Consider the following 16,472-nt stretch of genomic DNA (forward strand, 5'->3'; position numbering starts at 1 on the left):
TCTGCTGCCAAAGACCCTTCACCTGTTTTAAAGCCAAGATAACACCCGAGGATCCAGGTGCGCCTGACTGAAGCTGTGGTATTTTCAGTGTGGTGATTTAAGTTGCTTCATGTGCATGCCAAGGCTGGACAATGAATAAGGACGATGAGGAAGAATTGATGTCTTTGAAGTTGGTGTTGGTGGAAATACTGAATATATTAGAGACTTCTAGAAGAATGAACAAGTCTATCTTAGAAGAAGTACAACTGGAATGTTCTTTAGAAGTGATACTTTGGACATGTCATTCCGGAGGAACCGTTTCCTGAGAAGGACATCATGTTGGATAAAGGAGAGGGTCATCTAGAAAGACGACGGCCCTCCATGATCTGGATGGACACAGTGCTGCAACAGCGGGCTCCAACACCGCAACAATTTTAAGAATGGGGCAGGATCAGGCAGTGTTTCATTCTGTTAGACTTGAGGTTGTTATGAATCAGAACAAACTCAATGATCACTAACAACTTCAGAGATAATGATGTGGTTTTCTATCGGAATGCACGTCATGTCTGACTCTTCCTTGTGATGTTAGCAGTCCTCAATACCTTCATCGAATCATTCATTAAAACTCCCACCTCCACTCAGTCCAGGAGCCCTGGTGGTGCTGTTGGTAAGTATTGGACTGCTAACGGCAAGGTCGTTGGTATAAATCTGCGTAGGGTCACCATAGGATGGAATTGACTCAGTAGCAGTGGGTGAGCCCTTAGGTATTCTGACCCTCCGGTAGGATAGGGTCAAACTGCTCCTCAGGGTTTCTGAGATTGTAACTCTCTATGGGAACAGACAGCCTCATGTCGTTCTCTCAGTGCAGCTGTTGGGTGTGACCTGGTGGTTAATAGCCCAACCCACTACACCACAAGGACTCTTTATTCAGTTGTGACATGGTGAAACTGAGCCTGCCATTTCTTCATTCAAAACGCTGAATAATTTTATAATGGGAAAGTTCTCCTCATTAACTATTTGATTCAGAAAACCATGACAGAAACTCAGTTCTTTCCATTTTTTTTACTAGCTTTTAAACTACTGGGTTAGATCAGTAACATCCTCCAATGCCAACCAATTAATTAATTAATTTTATTTCCCACTCTTTTTTTTCTCTTCAGTTTTATATAATGTTTATTCTAGCTCTTAACCATGGCCATTGGGAAATTCTTCACACTGGGACTTGAACCATTTGAATTGTTTGATAATTTTCTTGTTGGCTGTTAAAACAGGCTTATCTTATGCATTTTTGTGCCTCTGTCCTAGAATCTGCTATTTCTCTGTACCCTGTTAGCTAGGATTGTATTTTTAAGACCACAGTAGTTACACAATAGTTACATTGGCACTAGGGATGCTCCGAGCTATGGTGATGGTTATTGCTTATAGATATCTTCAGTAACTAGAAGTAAGACATACTTTTAAAAGATAAAGGTACCATGTATGTTCATACTGGATTCCTGTTCAGATTCAGGACTGCTGGATTTTTTGTTTCATCTCTTTCATGTACATTTGTATCTCTCTTGTCCCTCATGAGCATCCTTGTTCCCAGGATGACCAGGTTGCCGGGGATGACAGAGTCAGACTTTCATAGCACTCTTCATCTGCTCTGTCGCCTACAATGTAGCAAACATTCCACTGTGACTGTGCCGAGTCACTATGCCACCAACTGTGATTACGGAAAGCTGTATAATTTCTGATGCAGTTCTTCTCGTCTTTAGTAGTATCTCCTAGGAAAGCAGGCCCAACGGTCTACGTTGCAGTGTTTCAAGTCAGGTTCATTTATCCCGTTGACTGCGTACAGTTTTATTTGTCTCACTTTATCTTCACTTTTGGAGGATTTCTATTTTATGTAGTCAATGTTTATCTGTGAAAATATTTGCATAGTTCCAAAGTCAGATCTCCAGAAGAAAAATATTAAAAGAAATCCGGTTTCTCCATGTTTTCTCAATTCCTTTAGAGGCGATCATTTACATTTTTCCCTAAGCCATAACCATCCCTTTCTTAGATAAATGGTAGCAAACTGTTGATGCTTCTGTTGACCTTGCTTTAGTCACTTAGCAGTGTGTTCTCAAGGTGTATCCATGGTCCCAGGAGGGCAAATAAAAAAGCATAGTTGTAAAGCAGTAGAAACTTATTGAGTTGAAATGTAACATTGTGAAGCCATTGAGCATCTCCTGCCACTGATCTGCACTCTTCTGATGGCCGTGTTTCCATCTCCCTCAGCCTCTCCTGAAGAATTGTGTGCTCTTCAATTTACACCATGTTAGAATGGCAGTTTTGGGGCTCAGATAATGCTTCACTTATGGGAGCAAAAAGAAGTCTGAAGGGGCAAAGTCAGGGTTGTAAGGTAGATGGGGTAAGGTTTTCTAAGGAAATTCTTGTAGGACAATCCTTGGTACTTTTGAAGAAAGGGCAGGTGCCTTTTTGTTTTTCACTTAGAAGCACGCCTCTGCTCACCCTACAGTTACCCAGACACACTTCCATGTCTAGCTTTCTGGGTGAGTTCTTCCATGGGATCTTCCAATTCACTGTGTTCCTTAGCTATATTCTTTCTTGAATTTACTCTCACCTTCATGTTCTCTATCACCTATTAAGTTCACACCTGACGCTTCCCATACGGATTTCATTTTGCTAATATCTTCTCTCATCTAAGTGCTTTTAATCTGGCTTCTTCGATTTCGAGCTTTATCTATTCCAACAATTCTGCTGTATACTGCCACACAGGGTACATGTGGACGCTGTGAGAGTAATTGTCCAGTGCAGGAGTGTGATGTGTGGCCTGGAAGCCCCCTTTTCCCTTGGCGTGTCCGATTTTCTGTTCTGTATCTGTGTGAAGACCTAGGTGCCCGTCCCCAACGTGGGCCAGCTTGGAGAAGATGAGCCCCAGGTACGCAAAGCACCATCAGCCATTCTCAAGCCCCATCCTCTAGTGAGGGAGATGCAGATGATGCCTCAGGAACCCAAGGTTGGGGTGTCTGGTGAATGCACTGCTGCTGCCAGCTTGCTCCTAAACCACACTTTTATGATCACACGGCTGGTTCAGGCCGCTGCTGTGGAACGCTGCCTGGAAGAGTTGGGCACAGAATATCTCAGGCTGAGCTGAGGGGAGGTGCCAGCCAGGCTGGGAGGTCTCCTCAGGCTTCTCCTTCCAGTTTCTCCTGTGCTCCCTCCAAGCTGACAGCACTCCGACTTCCCAGGCTGTCTTCACAAGTCCCCTCCGTTCCTCGGTGTGTGGCCCTCTCCTAGCTCCAGCTCCCAGGAAAGGCTAGCAGATGCTGCCAAGAAACCTGACCATTTTGTAAAACTGGCAAGTTCTAAGCTGTAGATACAACTAGTCGAATTGACAATGTCTTCTTGAATTATTTCTTGGTATGTGGTGTTTTCCTTCAAAGACCCTGGTGGCACAGTGGTCAAGCGCTCAGCTGTGAACGGGAAGGCGTATGGTTCAACCCCCAGCCCATCAGCAGTACGTCTGCCTTGCCTTATCGTTCTTCTCCCTTGATCAGTTTACCACGTTTATTCCGGATCTAAAGGAACTTGTCCCTCTGCGGTAACTGTTTCTAACCGCTGCCTCTGCTCTTTCCTGCCCCATCCCTTCCTCCTAGTTTCTCTTAGTGTCTTTCAGGCTCCATTTCTAATTTTATATGTTGAATCCTCAGCTCAATCATTTTTTTAAACGTCTACCATTTCCTGTCTAAATGCTCTTGGCAGCATCCCAGAAGTTTCATCATGTGCTAATTTTGTTCTTTTTCATTCTTGAGTATGTTCTAATTCCCTCGTTTTTCTTTTTAACACATTCCAAGTATTTATTTTTAAAGCCACATTTTGTTTTTTAAGGTATCTCTTTGGTTCTAATTTAATTGTTGTCAGACAACATGGTCTGTATTATACCACTTATTTAGGGTTTGTTGAGGTTTTCTGTCACCTAATGAATGGTTTTCCCTTTTTAAAATAATTATTTCACGGTGCTTGCATGGAATATGCATTTCCTATGCTTAGATGTAGGGTCCTGGTTGTGTCCTTAAGAGGAAATGTAGGAATAAATTTTGCTCTCCACAATCTGTATCTTGACTGTTTTTATGTACTTGATCTGTTACTTTCTGAGACAAATGTACTTAAGATTTCCCAGGGTGGGGGTAGAACTCCCATGGGCCTCAAGTACATTTGGATTCATAGTGGCGCTGTTGGCCAGAGAGGACCATTCCCTAGAATTTGACTTGGTGGTGGTGACTTGTCCCATTCCCCTAGTAGGCTGCCCACCGTTGCTTACTGCATCTTGGGGGCACAGAGGTGCTGCCCGCTGTGTGTCTCAGTGATGACCCTCTGCCACCCCATCTCCCTCATCTCAGGTCAGCACTTTTGTCCCTTGCGCATGCCGCATCTGAAATTTGAGCTGGCAAGCTTTGCCGTCTAGGATAAATTTTTCATCCTCTCATTTTCATGCACACATTTCTGTGTGCTTCCTTTATTTGTATTTGTGATGAATCACTTATTGTAAACTAGGCAGCAGGCTTTATATTGCTGATCATCCACTGAGGAGTAAACAGTTCAAATTACTCATCAACACTTACAGCACACACACCCCTCCCCGACTGTGTTCTATGCCTCTCCCCTACTTTCTCCTAAGTCAATACCTGTCAGCCTTTTAGTCCTGAAAGAGAATGCACACCTATACACTTTATAAAACTACAGAACCAAGAGAAAAAGAAGACCACACAAGCAAACAAAGAAAAACAACACTTTAGCTGCTCGGGCGTGGAGGAGTGGGAGGAATGAGGCTGTTTCTCTTCCACTTCCTGAAAGTCCGCAGTCTCAGACAGGCCAGGTAGGGCTACTGCGCGTTGGAATCGGCTCAATGGCAGGAGGTTTGGCTTTCAACCTGCTTTTATTCGATGGCATTTTAAGTATAATTTATCTTTGACTCTCAGGTTGCTGTGAGTCAGAATTGACTTGGTGGCAGTTGCTTTGGTTTTGGTTTTAACTCTCAGAAATTAGCAATTGGCACTTTTGCTGCTGTGCTATCTGGTCAGAATTGTGATTCGCTTACATGTTTAATTTTTTTTTTTTTTCTTTACACCTTAGACCTTCTCTCCAGACTCCTTATAGGTATCCTTGAAAATCCTATTGGTGGTAAATTCTAATTCTTTCATTTTTTTATCTGACAATGTCCTAGTTCTCCCTTATTTGAAAAGACATCCTGATTATTCAGTTTTAGGTTAGGAGTTATTTTTTCGCAGCACATTAAATACTCCCCTCTCATCTGGTTTCCATTGTTGACATTGAAAAGTCGGCCATTAGTGTACCTGCCAAAGGTATTTGTGTTTTTTCTCTGTTTGCTTTTGTGATTTTCTCTTTGTCTGTAGTTTTAAAAAATATATATGGGTATGGAATTCTCTTTATTTACCTTGCTCAGGATTTCTGTTACTTTCAAAATCTGATCTTTCTGGCTTCCATCAATTTCAGAAAATTCTCTGTACAGGCGTACTTTGGAGATATTGTGGGTTCAGTTCCAGATCACCACAGTAAGGCGAGTCACATGAATTTCCCCCCAGTGCATATCAAAGTTATATTTGCACTGTACTATAGTTTGTGAAGGAGCCCTCGTGGTGTATTGGTTATGCAGGGGGCTGCGACCCCCAAGTTCAGCCATTTGAAACCACCAGCTGCTGTGTGGCAGCATGGCAGGCCTTTCTAATCCCATAAAGAGTTGCAGTCTCAGACACTCACAGGGGCAGTTCTACCCTGTCTTGTAGGGTCACTGTGAGTGAGCATCGACTCAATGACAGTGAAAGTGTGCAATAGCATTGTAAGAATGTTTGAAATATTGTGATGGTATCGGTAGACTTGTTCAATGCCACAAGCGTTCAATTTTTTAAAAACACGGTATCTTTAAGACACAATGGAGCAAACTATAATACATTGAAGTATGCCTATGTCATTTTGAATATTGCCTCTTCCACACTGTATTATGATTTCTTTATATTTAGATGCCCATTCCATGCATGTTATCTATCTATCTATCTATCTATCTATCTATCTATCTATCTATCTATCTATCTATCTGTTTATCTTATCATCTATCTATCTATCATCTATCTAGTTTCCTGGTGCATTCTTTAGTGGTTTTACTTTTTCAGTAATTCTGAATATTTCTTGCTATTTATTTTAAATTAATCACTAATTTCAAATATTGTATTTTTTTGTGTGTGAGTTTGGTGTTGGGCTTCTAATCTCAAGGTCAGCAGTTCAAACCCACTTGCTGTTCTGTAGATGAAAGATGGAGGCTGTCTACTCACATAGATTTATAGGCTTAGAAACCTATATTCCCCCAAGTGCACTGCCATCAAGCTGATTCTGACTCATAATGACTCTATAGGACAGAATAAAACGTTCCTGTGGGTTTATGATGCTATAAATCTCTCTTAGGAGCATGAAGCCTCATTTTTCTCTCTTGGAAACCTTTATAGGGTTGCTATAAGGGTGAATGAATTCAATAACAATAGTTATATTTTATTTACTCATTTTCCCCTGACAGTTGATTGATTCTGTCTTCTCCCTTTTTGGTTACTTATTCCTTTATTATTTTTTAAATTTACTTTTTATATAAGTGTGTTGAACATACTTGATATTCTGTGTGTAATGATTTCACTATTTCCATGTAGTATTGGTCTGCATCTGCTCATCTGTTAAAAATCTGATTCTTTCTCTGGTCCCCCACACCTCCCCCCCTTCTTTTTTACTTTACTGTAACCCTATATATATAGGGACTGATTTACATTTTGCCATCAAGAAAGGATCTATATGTACTTTTCCCAGAAATGTGGGCCTCACTGATCCCAGCCCACTTTGAATAAATGAATTTGCCTTGTCTACATTTAGTTCATCAACTGGTATATTTTATTTTAGTCCATCTAATGTTTCTTTCCTGTTTATTCATAATTCTTTTCCTGACATGATTTTTTCGCCCTTGTTAATTTAGAAGTTTTGTAAACATTTCATTCTGCTCATAAGCACCTTCCTTTTCTCATAACTCATAATAAAACACACATAGTTCCACCACAGCATGGAAATGAGACCCCCTTAAAGGCATTCCTGCCCCCTGCTTCCCTGGAAAGCTGAGACTTTGGGATGCGTCACCCTCTCTGCTGCTCCCCAAGGAGGGCCTGCAGGACGCGGCTCTTCCTTGTCCTCCGTCCCGTAGGAGTGAGGATGAGGATGGCGTCACAGGTTTCACGGTGCCCCTTGTAAGCAGTGGTTCTGTTTCCAGAACGCTACAGCGACGGTCCATGGCTCTTCCTTGCTGTCCCCCTAGATCTAACTCCGTGTGCTGGGAGGCTCAGTCGGCCCACTCATCTCTTCCCTTTTTCCTTCTTTTGAGACGGCTCCTTTCTACAGGGCCTTGAGTTTGGTGCTAAAGCCCTTTCCTCAGAGGGGGACGTGGCGATGGGTGCCCCGCTCCTTCCTAACTACACTTAGCTTTTCCTCTGCCTGACATTTGGGGGTGTCTCCTCTGAGTGCACGGTTGTGACCCTGGAGTGGGGCGTGGGGTGGGGGTTGAGTGGGAGCGGGTGCTGTGTGACATCTTCAGCCGGAGGGCGGGAAGAGGGCCGTGGGAATAGGCCAAGGTGTGGTGTGGGCGGAGCCTGAGCGCCTTTCGCGTTGTTTCCTAGAGGGTAGCACGCAGTGCATCTCCACGTTGTTGCTCGGTAACCAGCCCCTTAAGTGGTCTTTTCTCTGCCGCCCTTTCCGTGCAGATGTCCACACGGAAGCCGTGCAGGCAGCGCTGGCCAAGTACAAGGAGAGGAAGATGCCCATGCCCTCGAAACGGCGCTCCGCGCTCGTGCACTCGTCCGTGGACGCATACACGCCCCCAGGTACGTACAGCCAGGTGCTTCTCGGTGCCCTGGTGATGCTGGAATAGCCTTCCTACAGGATCTATAGATGGGCGCACATGGGGGATAAAAACTGATTAATGATTCCTGACCGGAAACCTTGGCGGTATTTTATGATATTGTTCTTACCCAATTGGATACCCAATTGGATTTTTGATGGCAATGTTAATTTTTCCCCCCTAAAGAACTATTTAAAGCTTGTAGTAAAGAAAGTACCTTATAATATCACTGAGTAGAATGCCAATGTTTCCTATGACTATTAAAATGAATCTCATCTCAGTAACTTTTGATGTGATTGAACTATGGAATGATATATGTGTTAAATCCTAATTAAAAGAATACACAGTTTAAGTGAAAATAAATAAATAAAAATCAAATGAGATAATATATATTTATTTTTTGGTGGGGGGGGCATTTGGAAAGTTTTGACAGATATAGTTATTGTTTTGCTGTTACCGCTACAAATGCAAACCTGTAAGTGGGATTTCTCTTCTGCAGCGATGTATTTTAAGCCTCCTATTACACTCGGCCATGAAGTTGCCCCTTTAATGGCTCTCTGTCCATGGGTTGCTATTGCCCATCATATTACTGACAAAACAAAGCTGCCAGTCATTTTCAATGTGATTCTTTTAGAGTTAATTAGCTATAAAAGTGAAACACAATAGATTCTTAAGATAATGTAGGCATACTTCCTTACTGGGCGGTGGTGGGAGGGGGGCAACGACCCATAATTTACATTGTGGGAAAAAATATTAGAAAAGTTTGCCAAATTACCATATATACTCGTGTATAAGCCAAGTGTTTCTGCACATTTTTAATGCAGTTTTTGTGGTAAAATTAGGTGCTTTGGCTGGTACTCGGGTCGGCTAATACTCGAGGATATACGGTACTGTTTTCTGTTAATTCTAGCCCTGGATACTACCCAATCATAATTGTCAAACCAGAATAAGTTTCTAACTCGTCTGTTCATTTTAAGGCTTGAAACAATTTTCTTGGGGAAGGAATTCTTCGTTTAAGCTCATTTACATGCTTCCCCTGCCCCCCCACCCTCACCCCAGAGAGTGTGCAGACAGGGTGGCACCTGTGAGGTGGCGCTCATTGCCGTCTCTGGTGGCCCACAGAGGGTGCTGGGGGCTCACCTGTCGAACAGGAATGACGAGGGAGGGTGCATACCTTGCTCAGGAGGTGCAGGACCATGAGTGAGACTCCTCCAGGAGATGCGGGGGATGTGTGCTGCTTGCTGTCAGCATGGCTGCTTTTGCCAGAGGTGGCTACCCTACCAGGCTGTGCACAGAGGCGGCCTGTGTGATTGGACGTGTCGTCACAGGTGGGGGGAGTCCACAGAGCTTTTGCATGTTCCGCCTGAAGGTGGTCCCAGCGCTCTAGGACATTCAGAAACTGGACGAGGAGCATGTGGCCATGCAGTTGTGACTCGGCAGTTATCCATCAGGACTCGGGACCTCCACATGGTACATGTGACATGTGGACCTGAGTGCTCAGATGAGGGCTGTGTGTGCTGTGTATGCTGTGTCCCCTGACAAAGTCACGGCTGCAAACCTCGAGGGACTCTGAAACCATTTCCCCCGAATAGTACTCTTTGGGTTCCAGAGCGCACCCAGAAACAGGCCCCCTCCGTGCTAGGGGCTGGCGTCGGCCCAGGCGGTGCCTTGCGCACACAGCATGCTTCATGCAGAGCGTGGAAGATTGCGGGTGCGAGCGGGTGCCCCATCCCTGTGACTCCCTCCTGCATCACATGCCTGTCATCATTATTTTGACCACAGACACCTCGTCCGCCTCAGAAGACGAGGGCTCTTTGCGGCGACCCGGGAGACTCACCTCCACTCCGCTCCAGAGCCATCCCAGCGTCGAGCCCTGGCTCGACCGGGTCATTCAGGGCTCGTCCACCTCGTCCTCCGCATCCTCCACCTCATCTCACCCGGGAGGGAGACCCGCCGCCCTCACCGGCCTCGCGACCCACGCCCACATAGGTCAGTACAGAGCGCCCCGGGGACCCCCCCTAGAGCTGGTGCAGGTGTGTGCAGAAGGAAGGTGCCCCTCTGCCCAGAGGGCGAGCAGAGCAGATAGTAATCACACTTAAAGAAATGGGGTTGCTACTGGGTCAGTTTGCCATTCAGATAAAATCTTTCATAATCCTTCTAGTAATTTGGCCTGACCAAACTTCTCCAACAAGTCCCGCCCTCTCTCTTTGTCCTGGTCACCACTGGCAGTCCCTCAAGCCCCAGTGGCCACTGAAGGGCATGAGGTCCGCAGTGCTGGCAGAGCCCCTCCTGCCCTCGGGGGAAGCAGCATGGGCAGCAGGTCTGCCGGACAGTCAATGGCAGGGTAGACTGCCATGTCCCCTGGATTGGCTGTCACCACCGTCTCTGGCACCTTGCTGTGGAGTGGCCATTATCCTTGCATCTGGCAGGTGCCTGCGATAGTGGGCTGGACTGAAGCATGCCAGGTCTTTACTCTTGCGGGCACCAGGTAAAATAGCTCTTAGGCTGAGCATGAGAATTGGAAGGAAATCCTAAAAAGAATAAAATGTTTCTGAACACGTAAACCTATTTTCCTCCGGCCTGCTTAGAGCCGATACAAACGACAGCACTGAGCTGATGGGCCATGCAGCTGGCCCAGAGGGGGCTTCATTGGGTCTTGGCTGTCACTGTGTTAGCAAATTGGCGGGAGACCCAAATACATGTGAGGCCTGCCGAGAATCAAACTCCTCGGCCCCTGTCAAGGCATCTAGGTCTTAGTCCACCCGGTCTCCTCCCGCCTCCTCTCCACCAGAGGTAGAGTTAAAATGTGGGCAGCAGAGATGCCGTCATGTGGCTGTTCTTTCTGCACTGGCTGCAGCGGGCGGCAGTGCCTTTGTGCAGAGACTTGGGCATTTGGGTAGTTGGCAGCTTTCCTATGGGAATGAAAATATGCAAATATGTAAATCCCCACCATAAGACTAGGCTCTTTTCCCAGATGTCAAAGCAGAGCCATATAAAGATGCATAGATCTTCTCTAAATGATCCCCCTCCCTTTTGAATGACATTTTAATCCTTGAAAAAATAGCAAAACTATTATTGTTCATTAGAGATCCTATTTTCAAGCCACCACGATAGTGCAGCTAGCTAGCTTTGGCAGCGGCTCTGAGAAGCCAGTAACATCTTGCACTAGTACCTGGGATGGGAAGTCCGTGTGCTAGTAGGCGATCCTTGCTGGACCTGCTTAGCAGTGCAGCAGGGCTGATGCCCAACTTGCTAGGTTGCATTCATTTCTTTGCATTTACCTTGCATGTGTCAAAGCAGCAGCCTGGCACCTTGCACCCCAGTGGGCTGTGCTTGGGGTGGGTGCCCAGCAGGCAGAGATGGCGGGCAGTGCAGGCCAAGGCTGTATTGCTGAGTCCTGCCTCTACCAGGTTGGTTGGATCAGGAACAATCTCAGTGTTGCCAAGTGGCCAAGCATACTCCAAGAACACCCCACTTACTGTCCTGTGTGCCCATCCCCCAGTTTCTGTATTCATGTGGATCTGGACCCATCTGCGTGTTACCTCTGCATGAGTTTCTTCTACCACCCTAAGACTTTTAGATTAGCAGGAGCTGCCTATTCCTCCTGCCTGTGTGCCCAGAACACAGAGGTGTCCCATCAAGCCCAGGGGAAGGCAAGGGAAGACTCGTGGGTGGGTTGGGCTGCAGGGTGGTTCTGGGCAGAATTCTCCTTGAAAGGGGGCCCCAATGAAAAGAACCCAACCTGGCTTTTTTCTGTGGTTTTCCTGTGGGGCTATCACCACTGTCCCCTTTCCTTGAGCAGGTAGACAGCTGACAGCCTGGAACAGTCCTACCCTGATACTTTCCCTCTCTTGTGTTACGGGCATTTAATTTGACAGAAACACACACTTAACTCCAGTGTGAGCGCAATGGTGGGCTTGAACATTCCGGAAGCTCTTTTCTAGGTGAGACAGCATGTGAAAGTGCACCAGAGTCTTTATCGTCTGCCAGTGTCTGCTCACCACCTTCTAATGAGATGTTGAGGGGCTGCCACCCTGAGTTCTGGCAGGCTAGAAATAAGAGATGCCCCACGTGGGGAGCTGGCCCCATGCATTGGTGCAAAATGTTCCCAGTAGCCCTCCACTTTGCTTTCTGTGTGGGAAATGCAAGGCTTTCCACTCCCTGGAAGGACTTGGCTGTAAAGATTCACAGTGTAGGCTAGTAACTGCATGGACAACTGCTCTGTCCTGTCTTTCCCGTCTCATGTGCTCGGTCTACTGTGTGTATCTTGTGAATCATTCTAAGAAGTTCCAAGGATCACAATACTGCCTCTGCTGGTCCCTTACTGCAGACTGCCGGCTTCATGCCCTAGGTGCTTGCTGGACATAGTTGACGTTAGCTTCTAAATATCTACTCACCCCCCTTCCCTGTCTCTATAACAAGCACCATTCTTTAGGTTTGTGTCCAACACTAGAGAACTACTCAGTCTGAGCTCAGGGAAGAGGGAGACTATATTAGGTAAAGCAAGCTTGAAGTACAGAACACACTCGGTGAAAACAATTAAAAAATAATTTCAGTTTTCGCCTAAGGAAACCAAATTTGTCAAATCATTTGACATAATACTCATATTTTCAGAAATACTTTCAATGCAGTATTTTTTTTTTTACTTAGAATAGTTTATTTTTATGTGGCTATTTAAAAACTACTTTGTATTCTGTAAGTTACATGTTTGCTTTTACAGTCATTTACTCCGGTTGCTGTGTTTGAAAGGGTGGGAAGGTTGTTTTTGTTTTTGAAACTGGAATTACCGTCTATGTAATTAAGCTTTGGATTTTCCAACAGAGTGTATTCTGCTATTTAAACAGTGATCTTGTCTTCTGTCTTCCTGTAATTTTAGTTTCACCTACCTAAAAATTCTTACTTTGCATGTGAAAGAATGAACCATTTTTAAAGTTTAGAACTTAAAAATTAAAATTGTTGATGTAACATAGATGAAGCTTAGGGAAAATCCATTCAGGGAAAGATCAGGTAGATTGCTGGATCTTCACCCAGTGCAGGGTGATGCTGAGCTCACAGGTAGACCCCTGCCATCACTGATTCCGCCTCATCACTCTGTTTCAGAAGGATCTGTGGCTGTCAATCTTGAGAGAATAGACAGCCTCAGCTCTCTTCTACGGATCAGCTGGTGGGTTGTAATAGCTAGCAGTCAGTGCTTACCCGGAAGTTCCACCAGAGCTTCTTCACAAAGGACAAGTGTCTATCATTGTGGGACAGAGGGCAGGTTTTAGTAGTTGCACAAAGTACCTTTGCTGACGGTAGAACCAATCATAATACCAAGTCCTATAGTGACTTACTGTCAACTGGCATTCTGAACAGATGAATATTTCTTGACCATGGAAATGAAATACAAAACGTCCATGCAGAAGACAATGGAAGGAATGAAGTTTACATGTTTTCTCTATCTAATGTAGTCTCTTTTTGAAGGTGACATTTACTATTCTACCTTAAGGACTCTATTGTCGTGTCTTGCAGATGTGTTTTAACATGGTGGTGGGAGTAATCTGTATTTTTGTGTAGTTTTATTCTTCCTAACAATTGACATGTTTTTCTTGGGGAAGGGGAGTGGTTTCAGAAGTCTTTCAATGATCAGAATGCAATGAAAATGTCACACTTTCTTCTACTTCACTGAGGAAAGTATTTCAAGTGAACCTCTTCGACTGCGGTGGGGCCAGCATAGCATGTTATGTGTGCCCTGTAGGTGATGTGATCTAGAGCATCCCACAGACACATTGCTGCATAGTGTGGCTGGCGGTTCACAGGGTTCTGGTGTACCTTCATCCTGCCAGAAAAACAAATTAATCAGAATATCACCCACCCTGCACCACTCAATGAAGCTTACAGGTAGTGGAGTTTGAACAGGGGCTTTAAATCCTCTTTGAATTAATTGCCACTTTTATTTTGGGTATATTTTCTAAACGCAGACCTGCACCCTGCCCCTCCTGATGTCACCACCGGCCTTGGGGAGCATCCGCACTGTGAACGGCCCCAGGTGGCCTCCGTGAGAGGTGTGCCTCGAGGGTGCAGCAGGAGCATCCTGGAAACAGCAGATGGTAAGCTCTCTTTAAAGCACCACAGCTCTCCCCCCATTTACTGTATTTGCTGAAACAAACTCAAGCTAGGCATCATTCACAATCCTGCAGTTAACGTATGGTTTGTGCGTCGATGGGTTACATGTTGGGCTGCTAACTGCAAGGTCAGCAGTTTGAAGCCACCAGCAGCTCTGCACGAGAAAGGTGAGGCTTTCTACTCTCAGAAAGGTTGACCGTCTTGGAAACCCACCGCAGCAGTTCTGCGCTGCCCTACAGGGTTGCTGTGAGTCAGCATCAACTTGAGGGCAGGCCGAGAGCCATTATGTGGATACGTCACAGGTATTTGGGCTGTTTCCAGGTTGGGGTTCTTGGTGGACCAGGTGAGCTGTGGGTTGACATTAAGGACATCCTATATGAAGTAGGAGTAGAATGGCTGAGTCATAAAGTGGGCAGATGTTTAACTTTTAAAGAAATATTCAACTTGTTTCCCCAAGAGATTGCATTATGTTATATTTCCACATTAGTGGTGAGAGCTTCCCTTGCACACCCACACTCAGGTTTGATTTTGGTGTTTTGGAAATGCTATCCATCTTAATGGCTGGCTAAGGAGCCCTCGAGGCACCGTCTGGTAAGTGTTGGGCTGCTAACTGCCAGGTCAGTGGTTCAAACCTGCCAGCCGCTGCGGGGAAAGATGAGGCAATCTGCTCCCATGGAGATTTGCAGCCCTGGAAATCCTGTGCAGACTTGCAATGAGTTGGCATCGAGCCCATGGCAGTCGGGTAATAGATGTGCAGCGGTTTGTCATTAGAGCTTTAATGTGCGTTTCTCTAGTGATACATGATGTCGTACATCTTTTCATGTGTGGATTTGCCATTTGTCTCTCTTTTAGGAGACACCTCTGCTCAAATGTTTTTTTTAAACTGTGCTGTTATCTGACTAAGTTTTAAGAGTTTTTTGGTTGTAATTTCTGGGTAATACCCCTTTGTGCCAGTAACGACAGACTTAAGAGGAACAGCATTCGATTCATGGTGAAGAAGAACATTTCAAGATAAATCCTGAAATATCATACTGCCAGCGGTAAGATGATACCCAGAGGCCTGCGAGGAAGATTAGTTAATATGACTACTACTCAAATTTACACACCAACCACCTATGCCAAAGATGAGCAAATTAGAGATTTCCCCCAGCTTCTGCAGCCTAATATTGATCAAACACGCAGCCAGGAGGCAAGGGGAATTATTGGTGGTTGGAATGGGCACGGAGAAGGCTTGCAGTGGTTACGTGCCATCAGGTTGGCGCTGACTCACAACAACCCGTGTACAAGAGGACGATGCCCGCTCCTGCGCCCTCCTCGGGACTGTCTTCCTGCTTGAGTCCATTGCTGCACTCCTGGCTCACCCGTCTGTGGAGGGTCGTCCTCTTCTGGGCTGTCCCTCCGCTTGCCTGAGCATGATGTCCTTTTCCAGAGACCCGTCTTTCCTGTGAGACGCTCTCTCGCCAGCCTTGTTTCCAAGGAGATTCTGGCTGTACTTCTTCCTGGATGAATCCGTTCTTTTGGCAGTCTTTCAATTTTTAAAAAAATATACTTCCAGTATTCTTCACCAGCACCGTAATTCAAATGGACCGACTCTTCTTCGGTCTCCCTTATTCTTTGCCCAACACTTACGTGCATAAGAAGCAATATGAACTGCCATGCTGTCAGCACTTCAAAGCGGCCGCCTGCAGCAGATTGGTGTGTTGTTGGAGCTCTTGATTGTTACTTCCGTGAGCATGGGTTGTGGATCCAAGCGAGATGAGATCCTTGACAACTTCGATCTTTTTTCCATTTATCACAGTGTTACCTGTTTGGTGAAGACTTTGATATGTGCATAGGGTATTTAGTCATGCGGTTCTATCATTCGCATATTTTGTTGGGTCACCTTTGTTTGGAAGGGGCACACACACGGATCTCTTCCAGGCAGCTGTCTTCCAGATTTCTTGGCATAGACGAGGGAGCTTCCAGTGCTCCCATCAGCTTGTTGGGACGTTTTAGTTAATATCCCATCAGTTCCCAGAGCCTTGTTTTCTACTAATGCTTTCAGTGCAGCTTGGGCTTCTTCCTTCAGTACTGTCAGTTCTTGATCATGTGCTGCTCCTGAAGTGGTGGGGTGTCAGTTCCTTCTTTTTGGTACAGTGACTCTGTACCAGGTTTTTTGGATGCTGCTTGTGTCATTCAATATTGGTAGCCTTTTAAAAAAAGTTTTATTGACATATCACATATACAATTCAGTGGTTCAGCCGTACTAAAAAAAGTTGTATAATTATCACCACAGTCAATTTTAGAACATTTTGTTTTTTCTTGTACTCATTGTTATTTACTCCCCATTTCCTCCCACCTTCCCTTGCAGTACCCCCCTCTCCCCAAACCATTAATTCAGGTACTGTCTATAGATTTACCTATCTTGGATTTCATATGCAGAAAAACATACCAAAACACAACACACACACACACACCA

General features: G+C 45.2%; 1 protein-coding gene across 1 annotated transcript in view; it reads left to right on the forward strand.

Moving 5' to 3' along the window:
* Positions 1-16,472, forward strand: part of DIP2A (disco interacting protein 2 homolog A) — a 99,613-nt gene that overhangs the window by 13,871 nt on the left and 69,270 nt on the right. The window contains exons 4-6 of the mRNA XM_045284552.1: positions 7,773-7,892; positions 9,692-9,898; positions 13,870-13,998. Coding sequence (XP_045140487.1) covers positions 7,773-7,892; positions 9,692-9,898; positions 13,870-13,998 — 456 coding nt within the window. The remainder of the gene's footprint in view (positions 1-7,772; positions 7,893-9,691; positions 9,899-13,869; positions 13,999-16,472) is intronic.

Source organism: Echinops telfairi, unplaced genomic scaffold (genome assembly GCF_000313985.2).
Source record: "Echinops telfairi isolate 266 unplaced genomic scaffold, ASM31398v2 ScPeMD7_7469;HRSCAF=8507_0, whole genome shotgun sequence".
Classification (NCBI taxonomy): Eukaryota; Metazoa; Chordata; class Mammalia; order Afrosoricida; family Tenrecidae; genus Echinops; species Echinops telfairi.